This window comes from Carassius auratus, chromosome 32 (assembly GCF_003368295.1).
Source record: "Carassius auratus strain Wakin chromosome 32, ASM336829v1, whole genome shotgun sequence".
Classification (NCBI taxonomy): Eukaryota; Metazoa; Chordata; class Actinopteri; order Cypriniformes; family Cyprinidae; genus Carassius; species Carassius auratus.
This window is the reverse complement of record NC_039274.1, coordinates 25,811,143-25,829,186: the sequence shown is the minus strand read 5'-3', so window position 1 is coordinate 25,829,186 and position 18,044 is coordinate 25,811,143. Positions and strand designations below refer to the sequence as shown.

Here is an 18,044-nt window from a genome sequence, read left to right as displayed (position 1 = left end):
GAAAAGGTCCGTTTGAATAACGCTACTTGGACAACTTAACTAGTTATTTATAAAAGAAATGCCGTTGACGCAACCAATTGTTAAATGACAGGTCCGGTTCAGTTAACCATTTGTATTTGTATAATTTACAATATCAATACGGTAGTAATTTATACTGGCATTTAAACGTCAAACCTTACTTATATTTACTACAGTTATAACAAATGTTTGGTAACGTAAATAAAAACCGTTAATGCTCCGACTACGTTAACGTTCAACACTTTTGAATTTTTGAACTAACGTTAGATAGCAAAGCTGCGCGCATAGGATTGTGGGTGATTTGAGAGCGCGAAGGATACACATATGCATCCTTTCCTGTTTATGGGATATTCTTCGAACGAAGGACTCAGTCCTTGGTTGAAATTCCGAGGATCCTCGACATTGGAACAGTCCTTCAACGGATGTCGATGACGTAGCATCCTCAAAATACTGGCTTCCGAGGATCCTTCCTTGACATTAAGAAACACCTAGGATGTTTGAGTTATAGCTCACTGTTTCCCTCATTTATTAGACCAGTGATGGGGAAATGAAGAGAGAGTTTGGAGGCAAGGAATGCAAGCAACATCACGATGAAATTGCCCGATAGCCATGACATTGGTGTATACAGAAGTTTATGGCAAGGTCATGCTGAAGTTGATTTCACAGGTTAACATGGTTAATTACAAGGTAAAAAATAATCCTGATGGCATTGACACATATCATGTTAAAAAATTAAAACCCTTCTTTGTGGCTGTCCAGCCTTTTCCTAAAGGGGAGGTGTATAGTCAGAATCAGTAGAGCTTTATTACCAAGTATGTTTACACACACAAGGAATTTGACTTGATGACAGGATCTTCCGGTGTAGAAGAAAGTACAAACATAGTGCAGACAGACATACATAGGAATAACACAATAAGGATGTATCATGTAATATAAAACTGATTTGCTTCCCATTAAAGTCTCTTTTACACTCCAGTTCAGATGCATACTTTTTTTTTTGTGAACTAGTTTACAAAAGCACCAACACATGCCTTTCCTTCGCCAATGGAGTTCCAAACGTTTATACTGGACAGTAATGCCCTGCGCCCTTCTAAAAACACATACTCCAGGGGCTCTGCCGTTCGAACGGAGAAGGGCATAGTGATGCTCGCTTCAGAGGAGACTATTTCGGCACATGATAGCGGATATTGCATGTAAATTCTACACATAACAGATGATAGAATGTATAATTTATAATTTGCACATTCTTTTAAATCTTTCCAGAACACCCGAGAAGAGATGATGCCAACCCCTCAGAGGACCTCAGATAATGCTAACCTGGAATAACATAATTGCTGTTAATAGTGTTCATTGTCTGGTTGACTACATCTTATATTAATTTTTCTGAAAATTTCTGCCATATGCACATAAACTGAAAGTCACCAGTGATAAGCTACTACTAAATATTTTAAAAGCTGAATTTTCTAAATGCTCCCCAAGGATGCATTTATTTAATAAACAAACAATAATATTGTAGAATATGATTACATTTAAAAATAACTTCATATATAAAATGTACTCCTGTGATGCAAAGCTGAATTTCCAACAATCATTACCTCAGTCTTTAGTGTCACATCATCTTGCTACATCAGTTGTACACTACTACAATAGTTGCTGTGCATTATGGGATTGCATGAGTGCACTCGACAATGTCCACTCTGGTTTCGGACACCACTACAAATGCCTTTCCCTCAATAAGTGGCCAATTTAAGGGTATAAGAGCAATTTCAGGCACAGCCAAGGTCTTCAGACTCACAGGCTGTGTTCGAAAGCTTAGGCTGTAGACTTGTTGCTGACTTGTTAAATTCAAATGACCACAAACCACAACTGTGTCACCAACCAGAGCCATGTTTATTATTTTTTTTTTTAGCTCGACGGTCACAGAATGGAACTCACAGAATTGTGCGATATCAAAGGCAGCAAAGGATACATCTGTGCTGCCTTCAAAAATCAAATGAAGGCATCTCAGGATACAGGGAGTGAAGCTAACATTGGATTTGGGCATGCATTGATGCCTTCATACCTTGGAATGCATTCTCCGAAGGCAACAACTTTCTGCTTTTGGATCCAGCAACTACAAACTTTCAGGCAAGTTTAAAGCTGGTCAGATCTAATGTCTGTAGGATACTGTACTTGCCCTCGAGAAGCAGGATTGGACATCCCTGCTGTAGGTCATGTGATTTTGGTTTTAAAAGAAGCATTAGTTGAAAGCAAATAGTTATTAACATTTGATATTACAAATGGGCTTTAACAAGAATGTTGCTTTAAGAAATATTAAATATTTCGGAATTCTATTATCGACATGATACATTTTAACTGGCCCACAAATAGTTAAACTTCTTTTAACTTGCACCTTCAGGTAAAGAACATCTAATTAAATGATGTGTTGGCATGTTAAAGTACCATATCCTATTTGCATGTAGCACATTTTGAACCACTGCAATAAATAAATGAATGAATAAATAAATAAAAAATATAAAAAAATCACTTGAATAATCACTGTTTATGGAGGGTTTCCATATCACAGCTGTGTGCACTTCACTTTGATGCTTGGGTTTCACTGCAATAAGATTATGTATGGAAACACGGTAACACTTTATTTTAGGGTCTTTTAACTAGTTGCTTATTAGTAAGCATATTAGTAGAATATTAGCCATTTATTAGAACTAATTAAGCACATATTAATGCCTTACCTTCCCTTACTATTAATAAGCAGCAAATAGTAATTTTATTGAGGGAAAAGTCATTGTAAATAGTGGATAAGTGTTCCCTATTCTAAAGTGTTACCAGAATTAGCTTTTCCAACAGAGACCTAAGCGCGCTTAAGGCTGATTATATGCCATTATAAATAATGGCAATTAGAACCAAAGGTGTCAAGTTGCATTTGAGTACAGTGGTAGACAGTTCTTTTTAAGATACATATTTTTTCTCTTCCTCAGGCTAAGAAAAGTGTGTAAAAATGTTGCCCAATGCACTGTATTCATATTATAGAATTTTCAGTATCGTTTTTTTCGTAGCTGTTTTACCCATGTTTTGAATTATATATTTTATCGTGTTGTGTTGTAGGGTTAAATTAATTTCAATTTTTTTTTTTTTTAATTTTCAGTATTTTTACAGTGTTTATCCTGCCAGGAGCCTGTAAAATGTTTTGAACTGCAGAAAAGTGACAGATCGCATTAAACATGAGTATAGATTTTGATTTTATTAACGAGTCTGGCCTGGAAATGCTACATTTTTTAGTAGTTGTTGTTTTGAATAAAAAGACTCATTTATGATAATACAGCTGCTGCACAGAACAAATAACCAGCATGGCAGGTTATTAATACACAATAATAATAATATAAACAATCTGAAGGACATCTGTTTTAATTTGACCTTTTGACACTACACCAAATTCATGTTTAGTTTGCAATCATAATCTGTCTTTAACATTGCATGCAATGCATCATTGTAGTATTTAAAAGCCCTACAACAGCAACACACACACACACACACACACACACACACACACACACATATATATATAAAACGCATTAAACATTTTCATCTGTGACTTGTCACCTCACTTAAAAACAAGGGTTATTTTATTTTTATGGAAAGTAGTGTGAAAGGCATGTAGTGTGGTGTTTGTGTGGTTGAGCTGCAGTGAGGACTGTGAGTGATGAGCTGGGGGCAGACTGGTTGGTGGAAAACAGTCAAACTAACAGGTGCACACACTGGCACACACACATTTAAGAAAGCCTTTAACATAGTTTACACACATTTAATCAGAATTAAACATTGTTTTATAAACATTGTCTTTAAATTGTCTTAAGTTATATCAATTTTCATAATGATCAGGCTAAACTGCTGCTGCTCAGTACTAAATTGTTGTCAAATGTGTGTACTGTTAATAATAATTTTAATAATTTGTACATCTGTGTTTCAGTGTGTATATTTGCAGCTTTGTAATCTGGACTGCTGAAGTTCCCTTCAGCACGTCTCATTCTACACTGAACAGCTTCTTCCTTTCAGGGAAATGATATCATTCACAACCCCCTCCTCTTGAGAAAGGGCCTGCTTTTATCTTAATGACAGGAAATATACACAGATCTAAATTAAACTTCTTAGAACTTTCAAATACATTTGATCTTCTCAAATTCTATTGCATCGAAAATACTAAACATTGCAGAGCTCACATACACTTTAAATGTATTGCATTAGTAATAGTGTTTCAATATTAGAGTCTTTATGAACATATGGCTTTTAAACATTACAGTAGGCTACAATATTTGACCTTGTGCCATTGTTGGACTATCTAGTAGCAGAATACACAACATATGTTTCCTCTGTATTTCTGGCTGTTCTCTTGGATTCGTGTTTTGAGAACTGTAGAGCAGAAGAAAACCAGATTAGCGAAACAATGAAGAAACAATAATTTTGTGTATATATTGGTCTTAGCATTCAGATACATTCTCTGGTGTTAAAATATTAAATTCATTGCTAATGTGTTGGGACAGCTGGGAAATAGTCAGGACATTTGGATTTATTTATTTTAATTTTATTCAATTTAATTAAATTTTTCTTGCTGTACCCTACGTGCAAGATACTGTATACCCAAGGAAACTTCATTATATATAATATATTATTATTATTATTATTATTATTATTGGTGTGCCTTGTTTTTACTTCTATTAATTAACCATATTAAATTTCCCTACAACAGAGCTTTGTTCTGCTCAAGAGTTGTATTCTCAAAAAATTATTTCAACCCTGTTGTCTTTTTTAAAGACATGGTTAGAGCTAAACAGATAAAGCCCCCTCAGGCTGTATGCAAAACAATCTTACTATATTTAACATACTATACTTGAAGAAGGTTTTAGATGTAAAAGTAATATTTAAAAACTGATATTAGAAAAAAAATATTTATGGTTTATAACTATTCTCATCTAAACTCGTTTGAATAGCAGAGATTTGCATATTAAAATATTTTTGTACACTGGTCAGCCTTGTCTTTAATTTCAATTTTACAATATTTTTTTATTTTTCCCAATACATACTATACATGTTGCAGATTTTAGAGGACTACTAAGTAAAAGTAAAAAATAACACTTTTTGTTTATGGATTCGAATTTACTTTTTACACATTGAGAGAATGGCTATTTTTATTTTAATGATATGTTACCTCATAAAGTTGTATTTCATGGTGATCAGCACCTGCGGCAACAGAAACAGACACACACACATAAAATAGGTTTAGCTTTTTTTATTTCCAATTATATCACTGCAAAGTTATTTATACAAATGATATCCATACAGCGATGTAAGTAAATCTTCTGAATGAATAGATGCCCTGTTACCTTTTTTCTGCATGTTTCTGTTTTGTATCTTAATAATGAGCGTTGTGAGCGGAATGATGATGAGTATAACAATAATACCACCAAAAATAAAGGTCAGGTTATAAAAGATGTTTTCAGAACAGTCTCTTGTAGAAATCGGGCTCCTCTTGAGATCTGTTAAATTTAGATCGCATTTCACTTTAACAAACCAACATTCAGAAAATAATTTAAATAACTTTTGTGTAGTTCCTCAGAAGCATTATTTTATTTGAATGTTATGAGTGTTAAAGAGAGTCAGATAATAAACACCTTTATTTGTTATTTCTGTTTCATTTTGCAGTGGTGTAACACTCCTCTCTGCACAATAAAAGTCAAGAGTCATTTAGCATATTAAAACTTATCCACATGTATTTTGTATCATATTTTTTTATATATATTTTGTTGCTAGAAATTCTAAAAATTCCTCTAAAAGAGTGTTACTGATAAGAGCAGATTACCTTTGATGTCTAGATTTGTTCCATCACCAAATGTCATCACCCAGTTCTCCCAACCACAGAAGTACAGACCAGAATCAGAGAAATCCACATTCAAAATGATCAGGGAGGTGTTTTTGATGTTAAGAGTCATCAGAATATGATCTTGTTGAAAATCATTGAAATAAACTTTGTGTATTTCCTTAAGCTGGTAGGTTATAAACATGTATACAATGGCAATAGGTACAGAACTGTTTGTTTGCTTGAACCAGTGCATGTTCTTTCCCGTTCCTGAGGTGTGCTGACACCAAATAGTGACGTTCTCTCCTGGTTGAGCTGACAAATTGACTATCTGAGATGATTTAACAGCTGTAAAAGAGCCTAAAACCAACAGAGGAATAAAAATGTTTTAATATTTAGATTTTGACTCTGATAACATACAATAAAATGCTCCCCCAAATAGTAAAGCATATAGAACTGTCGCACACCTAATATTTACTAGATTTTTTAATTAATTATTCATTAATCTTGTATAATTGGAGTAATTATAGTGAAATAATGCTTACCCATGCCACAGATCATCAGCACTGAAATTATTAAACCAACCATTGCTGCACTGAATCAGACTAGAAACAAAGAGGAAATTGTGAGGGGGTGTGGCTTACACTTACATCAGAGTATGACAAACCTGTCAATAAGCAGACGAGTCCATGGCTACTATTTCCAGTTCAAAATAAGAAGTATAATTGTTGATCAGATATTAATAAGGATGTGATGATTTTTTACTGCTTTAGCACCCCATCATTTCTCCATAGTACTTTATAAAATAAATTGATCCAAAGCAGGTTTACAAAAAACTTAAATGCATGTTTGACTTTATTGTATCTTTGAACATGTCTTTTATTGTTGACTTCTGAATTCTATTTTTGATAGACATTTTACCTGGCCCACAAATTATTAAACTTGATTTTACCCTGATTTTAATTTTCTGAAGGCCCAAGCACTAAGCAGATCTACTATTGGTTATGATCAAAGAAAACTTTAAATGCTATTATTTAACACTTCAGTCTGTGACTGATCAAAACTGTTATATTTGGGACCATGAAATAATTTTATAAAGGCCAGTGTTAAGCTGCATCCGAATTGAGATTCAATATAAAACAAAGATGTTTATTTGGAATATAAATTCAAGGACTTTGTGATCTTTGATCTTGTGATTTTTGTGGTCTTTAATAATTTCTTTAATAGTGTTCCCTGATAATCCCCAAAATAAGGGAAATGATGCATGTAAAAGAAATGATTCCACCAAATAGAAGGGTCAGTTTGAAATAGATGTCTCTAGAACACTCCTCAGACACGGGTGATTTCTCATCATCTGTAAAGGAGTGGATATAAATTTTATGAAACCTTTTATGCTATCACATTTTATATATTTATTTTTCTCCATTATTTGTTTAGAGATCAATTTCATATCATAATCTGTAGCTCCACAAAAGTTGAAGTTTTTTTTTTTTTTTTTTGCTGAACTGCTCCATGACCAGGTGATCTTTTGTAAAATTTTTGAAATAATTTGGCTCAGTCTTCTGGAGACTTTCGGTGTATAACATGTGCACAATAGTAATGGGTAAAGCACTGTCTGATTGTTTGAACCAGTACAGATTTACATTTACATTTATTAATTTAGCTGATGCTTCTATCCAAAGTGACTTACAATTGCTATATATGTCAGAGGTTGCACACCTCTGGAGCAACTAGGGGTTAAGTGTCTTGCTCAGGGACACATTGGTGTCTCACAGTGGATTTAAACCCAGGTTTCTCACACCAAAGGCATGTGTCTTATCCACTGCACCAACACCACCCAGATATCCAGAAACATTGATATTGTGTGGACACCACATAATGACTGTCTGTCCTGGGATAGGTCTGTGTACTTGCTGATAAAAACATAACTCTGAGAAGACCTGAAACCCATTAAACAAAAACTAAAACAATAGGACACCAAAAACAATATCATTAAATTTCTCCACTGTGTCTCCACATTTCACTAACACCTCATTTTAAATTTTAAAAATATTTCTTATAATAGGTACTAATTATGATAATGATGGTACTTATTAAATGTGTTCAGTAGTAGACTGCTGTTTTACATTTTGAAGGGCACAAGGAGTTTTTTTTTTTTTCGTTTTTTTTTTTTGGGGGGGGGGGGGGGGGTAATATTTATGTAGACATAGAGTGGACATCTACAATACGTGCTTGGCCATCTGTTGTATTTTCAGCTCATTATTGTAATCTTTTTTTTTTTTTTAAATCTAAATTACATTTTTACATATTTGTTTTAGATAAACCTATGGTGTATTTTCTAAAATAGGTTTCACATCTGCTGGACTATATATTTGATGTTATACATAGTGATTTGCACTGGATATATCGAAAGTCTCTACATAGGCTTTTTAATGCACTTCAAATAAGTCAACTAAGTATGAAGTACATGTTTATTTTTTTTTTACACTTTATAAAATCCTTCTCATACGCAGTTTAGAGTTAAAATACATAATCAGCAAATTTGAGTAATTACTGTCCCTCACTACAGCCCTCTAGTGGTTTGCAAAATCATATCCAGCACCCTTCTTTTGTCTACAAAAACACTTGGCTGGATGGTTAGTGGGCATGGATTAGGAAGTGACGACATGAAGTCTTTAAATCAGAAATGCTATAATGCTTCTGTTTTGCATGCAGAAGTTTGTGCTTGCTGTTTAATAATCGTTTGAATCATAGTAATGAAAATATTTATATTGAATTTTGTCATGAAAACTATAGCATAAACATTAATTAAGCTATTTAAAAATCAATAAATAAATTTATACCTGTATGATATTATGCTGTGCCCACATTGGACAAGCCATTTGAATAATGATTGAATGGTTGACCCATCTGCATGCACCATCTTCTTTTGAGAAAGGAATTCAATCACAGTGTATCATGGATATTATCGAGCAACTAAGTTTACATCCGCTGTACATTTGTTAACATGGTGCATTATGGGATTGAATGAATATTAACATTTTAAATTACAAATGAGCTTTAGCAAGAATTTTGCTTTGAGAAATATGAAATAAGTAGTGATTTTTAAACTCACGCCTGCTGTTAATGTGTGAAAATACATATCCTATTTGCATGAGGCACATTCTGCCACATGCAAAAAACAAAACAAAAAAAAACAAAGAAAAGAAAAACACGTTATGCATGGTGATTCATTATATTAAAAAAGGTTCTTGAATATCCACTATTTCTAAACGGTTGCTTGGTAAAGCTGGAGGAGAACCTCTAAATATAGCCAGATATATAGTTTGCACTTCAATTTGACACTTGTGTTTAACTGCAATAGGACAGCGTATGGAAACTTTTACCCACAGAGACCCCAAGCAAGCTTAAGGCTGCTAGTTTATTATGTTACTTTCGGAAACAAAAGGTTAACCGCAATCTAAGCGCTGTGCATCATCTCTTCATCATCAATTCATCGTCTTATATGTATTTAGTGACATTAAGTCTGTTTCTGAAAACATTAGTCAATGTGTGAAAGGAACTAATGTGGTATTCATGCAGTTGCACACTTTAACAGTGCATTGTGATAAAATTGCATTGACAGAGAGACTTCGAAACACCATACTAGAGAAAAGACATATTACTATATTAGATCACCATATGACTATTAAGTCAAGTCACCTTTATTTATATAGCACTTTAAACAAAACAGATTGTGTCAAAGCAACTGAATAACTTTAATTAGGAACAGTTGTGTCAATAATGAAAAATTACGGTTAAAGGCAAAGATGTCAAATTTTAGTCGGGCACAGTTGTGAATTTATTAATGAGCCTGGCCTGGAAAATGCTACTCTTGAAAATGTTATTGTATTTTTTCACACACTCACACATTAAGCATGAACAATATGGGACTTTGGGTATTGTAATTGCTGACATTTTTTTTTTTTTTTCACTGTATGTGATTAAATTTATTTTATATATATTTGCAAGTGAGGATAGTGTGCAGGAGTTTATTAATTAATTAATTTTTCTCCCTGTGCACCTACTGGTTACCTTCAGGTGTGCAAGTGTAGGCATAATTGTTGATTGTTTAAGGATACATATTTAACATGTATTTTGTTTTATTATTATTAATATTGTTATTCAAGTTATTGTCATCTGTGACTTGTCACCTCACTTAAAAACAAGGGGTATTTTGTCTGTGGTTATGGAAAGTAGTGTGAAATGCATGTAGTGTGGTGTTTGTGTGGTTGAGCTGCAGTGAGGACTGTGAGTGATGAGCTGGGGGCAGACTGTGGGTGTAAAACAGTCAAACTAACAGGTCACACACTGGCACACACACATTTAAGTAAGCCCTTAGATGATTTTTGAAACATAGTTCACACACATTTTATCAATTTTAAACATTGTTTTATTAACATTTTCTTTAAATTCTCTTGAGTAATATCAATATTCATAATGATCAGGCTTCTGCTCAGTACTAAATTATTGTCAAATGTGTGTACCGTTTAAAAAAATTGTAATAATTTGCACAACTATGTTTCATTGTGTATATTTTCAGCTTTGTAATCTGGACCGCTGAAGTTTCCTTCAGCACGTCTCATTCTACACTGAACAGCTTCTTCCTGTCAGGGCCTGTATAGGAAATGATATCATTCACAACCCCCTTCTCTTGGGAAAGGGCCTGCTTTTGTCTTCATGACAGGAAATATACACAGATCTAAATTAAACTTCTTAAAACTTTCAAATACATTTGATCGTCACAAATTCTATTGCACCGTGATTCAATATTAGAGTCTTTATGAACATATGGCTTTTAAACATTACAGTAGGCTACAATATTTGACCTCGTGCCATTGTTGGACTATCTAGTAGCAGAATACACAACATATGTTTCCTCTGTATTTCTGGCTGCTGGATTGTTTTTTTTCTGGTGTTTTGAGAACTGTACACTGATGAATGAGGCTCCTGCCACAGATTGAAAAATGACTGTAATGACATTTAGGCTGCTTTCAGGCTTGTTTTGATAGTCTGGTCCGAACCAGAGTTAGATTTGTCAAATAATACGTCATTATTAGCAGTTAACTTCTGTGATTTGGTATGTTGTGTTAATATGAGCAGCAAACTGTACTGTAATTAATTTGAGCCATACCCCAGACCACCCCTTGGTGCACCCGAGTTCGGAAGACAGCATTGACATCATTCAAACATACTGAACTCTGATGTCAATCGACCTGGGTGCACACCATAAGTGCTAGTGTGGAAGCACCCTAAATTTAATTTAAGTATATACAGAAGAAAACCATTAAAAAAAACAAGGGCTGTATACAAATGCATATCGACTTATCAGCATCCAAATACATTCTCTGATGTTAGAATTTACAATTCATTGCTAATTCTGATGTTGGGGACAGCTGAGAAATAGTCTGGGCATGTGGAATATTTTTTTTTTTCTGGCTGATGCTCTTGCTGGTTTGTACCCCACACATACAGCATGCAACATACTTTATACCCAAGCTTTATTTTTACTTTTAATAAATAACCATATTTTATTTTCCTAAGACAGAGCTATATTTTGCTCTACAGTTGTATTTTCACAAAACAATTTCAACCAAGCAGCCCTTTTTAAAGACATGGTGAGCTAAACAGAAAAGAGAAGCAAGCCCATAGACCATATGCAAAACAATCTCAAAACACATTATATTTCACTTAAGAATGTTATGTATATTATCGTAATATTGAAAAATAGAATAGAAATAGAATAATTAATAGAAAAGTTATTTTTTATAGTTTATAAAATCTGTTCTCATTATAACTTTAAACAGCAGAGATTAGTGTATTCAAATCTATTTGCACACCAGTCAGCCTAGTCTTTAATTTCAGTATTTTTGCCATTTTACATACTCTTCCTTTACATGTTGCAGACCTTAGATGACATCTAAAAAAGTTTTTTTTTTTATTTGGTAATTGATTTAAATGAAAGTTTTCCATATTTGGGGTTTGTACATTTTTATTTTAATGAAAAGTTTACCTCATGATGTTGTGTTACATGACGCTCAGCATCTGCGGCACCAGAAAGAGAGGCAAAAAGCTTTTCTTTTTATTTATTTATTACAATTATTAAAGTCATTTGCCAAAGTAAATCTTTTGAATTAAATAGAATGTTACCTTTTTCCTGCGTGTTTCTCTCCTGTATCTTAATAATGAGCGTGATGAGCGGAATGATAAAGGTCAATTTATAAAAGATGTTTTCAGAACAGGCTCTTGTAGAAATCAGGCTCCTCTTGAGATCTGTTCAAATTAAATCACATTTTACTTGTCTTTAACCAACCACAGATTAGAAAAATGCATTAATGCAAATGAATGTTAAAGAAAGTCAGATAATAAACACCTTTATTTGTTATTTCTGTTTCATTTTGCAGTGGTGTAACACTCCTCTCTGCACAATAAAAGTCAAGAGTCATTTAGCATATTAAAACTTATCCACATGTATTTGTATTATGTATTTTTTAATATTTTGCTGCTAGACATGAAGCAAAAAATTCATCTAAAATAGTAGTACTGATAAGGACAGACTACCTTTGATGTCCAGATTTGTTCCATTACCAAATGTCATCACCCAGTTGTCCCAACCACAGAAGTACAGACCAGAATCAGAAACATCCACATTCAAAATGATCAGGGAGGTGTTTTTGATATCCAGAGTCATCAGAATATGATCTTGTTGAAAATCATTTCAATAATTAGCATGTATTTCCTTAAGCTTTGTAGGTTATCATCATGTATACAATGGCAATAGGTACAGAACTGTTTGTTTGCTTGTTTGGTGGAGATTTTATTTGTGTGTGGCAGTCGACCGTGAGGGGCTGTCGCACTGTTTTATGTTTATTTTGATTATTAAAGCTTTCATTTTGATTGTCCACCTGTTCCCACTTCCTTCCCGATGATTGTGGAGTTTTTATTGTTACAAGATTCAATAAAAAATTTTTTGCAATATAAATTCAAGGTTTTTGTAATCTAGAGTCAGATTAAATTAATATCAGGAGTCGAAGTAAACTGCAATCCAATTTTAATAAACTTCACCATTATGTACAACAATGCAAAGAAAAGACAGATCTCTGATCGCCTCAATAATTACATTTCTTTAAACAGGTTTACTATTTTGCTGTTAAAAATAATTAATGTTTAAAAAATTAATAATATGTCTGAGTTTGTTTTATTTTTCAAGTAGTATCATTGTACACAGCAATTGGGTCCTCTGTATGTCGTCCTGCTCTTTTGGGTCTTTGGTTTGAGAAATACACAGCAGTATATACTGAATCATTTTCCTGCAAAGAATTACAAACATGTATATGTCAAGATTCGAAACCAGGTGTTCATATAACGACATTTTATTTTTATTCTGGAGGCTTTGATGCCGTTTCCATATTTAAGAAAAGATAAGTCTGTGTAATTTACCTTGTCATCCTGCTGTTGTGCTTGACATTCAGCGACTGACACAAAACAGAGAAAAAGAAAAGCAGTTGCCCCAAAGATAATGCAAAATTTTAAAAATTATGTTCAAAGCCACTTTTTTGATAATGTTCATTCCACATTTGTGATTTAACTTGATCTTTTTAACCATGTGAAAAGTGTTCACCTTTTTTATGCTTCTGTCTTCTGTGTTCCCTGATAATCCCCAAAATAAGGGAAACGATGCATGTAAAAGAAATGATTCCACCAAATAGAAGGGTCAGTTTGAAATAGATGTCTCTAGAACACTCCTCAGACACGGCTGATTGCTCATGATCTGTAAAGGAGTGGATATAAATGTAATGATGCATTTTAAGTGATGCTACAAAGATCACATTTTATCCATAATTTGATTAGAGATTAAACAAGAACATTCATATATTAAAAACCTGCAGTTTTAACTTTATTACTGAAAGTAAAATAACATACCCTTTTTTGAGGTTCCTGTGTAATTTTTCTCTGTTATGAAAACAGCTGGCAAGTCATTTATCATTGTGGGATTTACAATTGTATTTAAATTGTGGTGTTCTTCAACATTTGCTATTAATGACAAAGTGAGAAATAAAGATTATAAACAGTAAATAAAAACTAGTGTATAGTGAGAGAGATTTTCAAAAACATTACCTTTTACTTCAAGTCTGGTTCCATTGCCGAATTTCATATCATAACCTGTAGCTCCACAAAAGTAGAATCCAGAATCAGACATTTTCACTTGCGTGATTGTTAGGGTGGTGACTTTGTTGAACAGATCCATGACCAAGTGATCTTTTGTGAAATTATTGAAATATGTTGGCTCAACCTTCCGAAGACTTTCGGTGTATAACATGCGCACAATAGTAACGGGTACAGCACCATCTGATTGTTTGAACCAGTACAGATATCCAGAAACATGGATATTGTGTGAACACCACATAGTGACTCTCTGTCCTGAATGAGTCTGTATACTTGCTGTTGAAAACATAACTCTGAGAAGACCTGAAAATCATTAAACAAGAAAATCAAAACAATAGGACACCAATACAAAATATAATTACATCTAAATAAGGCTCTCCCCATTTCAGTAACACTTTATTTTTAATTTATAAAGTATTTTTTTATAATAATATTGTAGTTCACAGTGTAAAATAATTCATACCTGTCTCAAAGAGCAATAAAGCTGCAGCTAAAATATGTAACATTACTGCACTTCTGAGTCGAAACAGAGCTTAAGAGGAAATTAAGTGGGCGATATAGATGTTTTTTATATAAGGAGGAGGGGCTTTTGGCACAGTCAAACTATGGTAGATCTTTCATTGAAAAGGCCAGTCATCGTCAGACCCATAAGTGATATACAGGACCTGCACGATTTGTGTGTTTGTACTCATGTACAGTGTTTATAAATGGACAAGTGAAATTGAGATACTTATTAAATGTGATGTGTAGTAGGCTGTTGTTGTATATTTGGAAGGGCACTAGGAGTTTTTATTTTTGGAGGGTAGGTTTATGTAGACATCTACAATATGTGCGTGGCCATCTGTTGTATTTTCAGTTCATTACTGTATTTATTTATTTATTTTTAATCTAAATTAGATTTTTACATATTTGTTTAGATAAACCTACGGTGTATTTTCTAAAATAGGTTTCACATCTGCTGGACTATATATTTGATGTGACACATAGTGAGGGGCACTGGAACTATCGAAAGCCTCCACATAGGCTTGTTAATGCACTTTGCAAGTCAAATTAAGTATGAAGTACATGTTTATTTATTTTTTTATTCTGTATTAAATACTTCCCATATGCAGTTTCAAGTTAAAATATATAATTAGCACATTTTAGTAATTACCGTCCCTCACTACAGCCCTCTAATGGTTTGCAAAATCATAGCCAGCACCCTTCTTTCGTCTAGAAAAACATTTGGCTGGATGGTGGGTGGACCTAGATCAGGGAGTGATGACACCGAAGTCTTTAAATAACAAATGCTATAATGCTTCTAAAATATGTGCAGAATATTTGCACCACTAAAAGACCAACATTTACCATAACAGACACACTGTTGATAGCTAACAGATGTGTGGCTGATTGTTAAAAATGGGCGGTCTAAAGCTATTTAATGCATTAGGAGTTATTTACACTGTTAAAGAGTTGGATTTTCATGCTAAACATGGCCAGAGTTCCAAAAAACTTCCAGGTTTGAATAAGTTTTGGAAAGTTTTTTTAAACTGAATTACTTCTGGAAGAGCACACAGCAAACAGAGCGCAAGCAAGAGCAAGAGCAAGCTCATCAACGTGCTTCATTAAGCAGCGCTGCACAGAGCGTGCTCGAGAAGAATGTCTCTAAAGATGTGTGTTTTTGGTTGTGAGAGATAGACAATCTTGTTGAGCTTCCGAAAGAACCCAGCTTTACGTGAACAGTGGATGCAGTTTGTTTCCCCAGACAGCAACTGAGTTTCGTATTGGGTGTTTGTTTGTTCTCATCATTTTGGTGATGAATGTTTTATAAACTATGCCCAGTTCGATTTTGAAAGATGGAGTGGTCCCAACTATAAAATATCCTGGCCATGAAGCAGAAGTTCTCTTTTTTAGTTGGTAAGCGCAAGATTAACATGATTTTGGCCAAAATATGTTTTTATTTTTTTTTATTTTATAATAATTTGAATTTACATATTGCAAGACATATAATAAATATCACTGATCTGTACCTACATATGTCGTTTGCCCATTGTTGAATTGGAGCCACTTTTTAAAAAGTGCAGAGAAAAAGACCTACAGTGCAGAATACCTTCTCTCATGCCATTGGATTCTGTCATCGGACCAGTGAATGGTCAATCTGAAAAACACTTCAAACATCAGTCTGGTTTCATTTGCAAGAAACAAACAAAAAACTATAATCGTCCAACCGTAGTGCTCAGCGATGTCTGTTTGCTCAGTGTTCAGTACTGAGAGATTAAAGCTGAGCTGGTTCAAAGTTAATCTAAACTTTGAAAGATCCTGAAATTGTTCTCCAATCATAATGCCAGTTTTGTCTGATTCATTCAAAGCCACAAAGACTTTAGCAGAACTGTTTTGAAATTTTAGCCAGAGCTCTTTAAAGTGCCCATCGTCTGGTGTGAAGCACTGAAGAGCTGTGGAGTGTCCAGGTCAAACTCTTACTGCTGACATGCAAATAATGCCAAACAGCATACCTAAACATTAAAAATGGAAAATTAAATGATAACAACCGAGGTACGCTGCTGATTGTTTTTATGAATTGTGTCAGAAATTACTTCATTTACCAAAGAATTAAAAAAAATCTTAAATTCATACTCACATGTTAAGTATAATGCATGGAATGCACAGTATGATGATTTAGTCATCTAAACTGAGAAGACTGCAACAGGCCTTTCTTACTTAGCCTATGTTTTGTTAGTTATTTGTAACACAAAATCTCCAAAACAAGGCACAAAAAAGGATCAACAAGAAAAAGAGGTTAAAAAATATAAAAAGTAAAGTACATATTTATTGCATGCATTAATTCAGGTTACTGTGGAATTGATCAGTTTAGCTACAGTCTACCTGGCCATACTACAAAATCTAAAACCTTTCTCAGAAAGTGACATGACATATAGCCAAGTATGGTGAACCATACTCAGAATTCATGCTCTGCATTTAACCCATCCAAAGTGCACACACACAGTAGTGAACACACACACAGCAGTGAACACACACACAGCAGTGGGGAGCCATTTATGCTGCAGCTCCCTGGGAGCAGTTGGAGTTCGGTGTCTTGCTCAAGGGCATCTCAGTCATGGTATTGCCAGCCCGAGACTCAAACCAACAACTTTAGGATTAGGAGTCAAACTCTCTAACCATTAGGCAAGAAAATGTTTATTGCTGTTTTTATACTTTCTTACACAGAAAGATAGTGATGATCATCAACCACAAGATATTTGTTGCTACCACTGGGACCTTTATGTCAGTCCAGGTGGTCTCAGAAACTGGTATTTAAAAAAAAAACAACTAAATATTTAAAACTGCAATTAACATTTCTTTTGAAAAATGATTTGATCTATCATACTGTATGTATTTTTCTCACCCCCGATTTCAAGCCTACTTTCATTCCCAAACAGTATCTACCCACACATGGCCACAGCACAGTAGTAAATCCCAGCATTGGTTAAACCGAGGTTCTTCTTGGGGAGATTTTAGATATGGGACTGTAAATTAATCTCTCACAGCTATTCTCTTATTGATCATTTATGTTTCCAAGCTTATAAACGATTCCTGGATGTGTATCTCCTGATATATGTCTGACCCAGTAGACAATGACTTCCTACACATTTGTCAGTGAGAAACTGTCATAATACTTGTCAAAACACTTGTCTCTTTTGCCTTGGAGAGGAAGGTCAATGCTCAGAGAATCGCACGAGAACTAAGGGGATATCGGGGCTCGTAGGGAATTTCAGATCACAGATATTGTCACAGGAGTTCTGGAGACGGGAGAACAAAGACACACTGGTTAGCTTCTCAAAAGGTAAGTATACGTTATTCTGGCGATCTTCCGAAGTCGAGGTGAGCTGGAGAAAAGATCGTGAGGTTGATTCCTGTTGGAGGCTGGACGGTGAACTGGTGCATGGGTGAGTGTTTTATAGTGCCACGATGGTGGCAGGTGTGGGTGATTAGT

General features: G+C 34.2%; 2 protein-coding genes across 4 annotated transcripts; both read right to left on the bottom strand.

Moving 5' to 3' along the window:
- Window positions 1–4,265: 4,265 nt before the first annotated feature.
- On the bottom strand, window positions 4,266–6,418 carry LOC113052422 (uncharacterized). Its single transcript, XM_026216865.1, has 5 exons — window positions 6,415–6,418; window positions 5,873–6,229; window positions 5,685–5,732; window positions 5,349–5,573; window positions 4,266–4,436 (listed from the first exon to the last, which is right to left on the bottom strand). Exons 1-5 carry the CDS (start codon window positions 6,416–6,418, stop codon window positions 4,351–4,353), a joined length of 720 nt encoding a protein of 239 aa, XP_026072650.1. The 3' UTR covers window positions 4,266–4,350.
- A 6,598-nt stretch (window positions 6,419–13,016) lies between these two features.
- On the bottom strand, window positions 13,017–14,371 carry LOC113052528 (uncharacterized). Of its 3 annotated transcripts, none has more exons than XM_026216937.1 (5): window positions 14,027–14,371; window positions 13,832–13,942; window positions 13,530–13,679; window positions 13,349–13,383; window positions 13,017–13,218 (listed from the first exon to the last, which is right to left on the bottom strand). In XM_026216937.1, the coding sequence occupies exons 1-5, from the start codon at window positions 14,361–14,363 to the stop codon at window positions 13,114–13,116; spliced, it is 738 nt and encodes a 245-aa protein (XP_026072722.1). In that variant the 5' UTR covers window positions 14,364–14,371; the 3' UTR covers window positions 13,017–13,113. The 3 variants fall into 3 exon arrangements, with proteins under 3 accessions (XP_026072722.1, XP_026072724.1, XP_026072723.1); XM_026216939.1 differs by having other exon boundaries at window positions 13,530–13,558; XM_026216938.1 differs by having other exon boundaries at window positions 13,832–13,861.
- Between the last annotated feature and the right edge of the window lie 3,673 nt (window positions 14,372–18,044).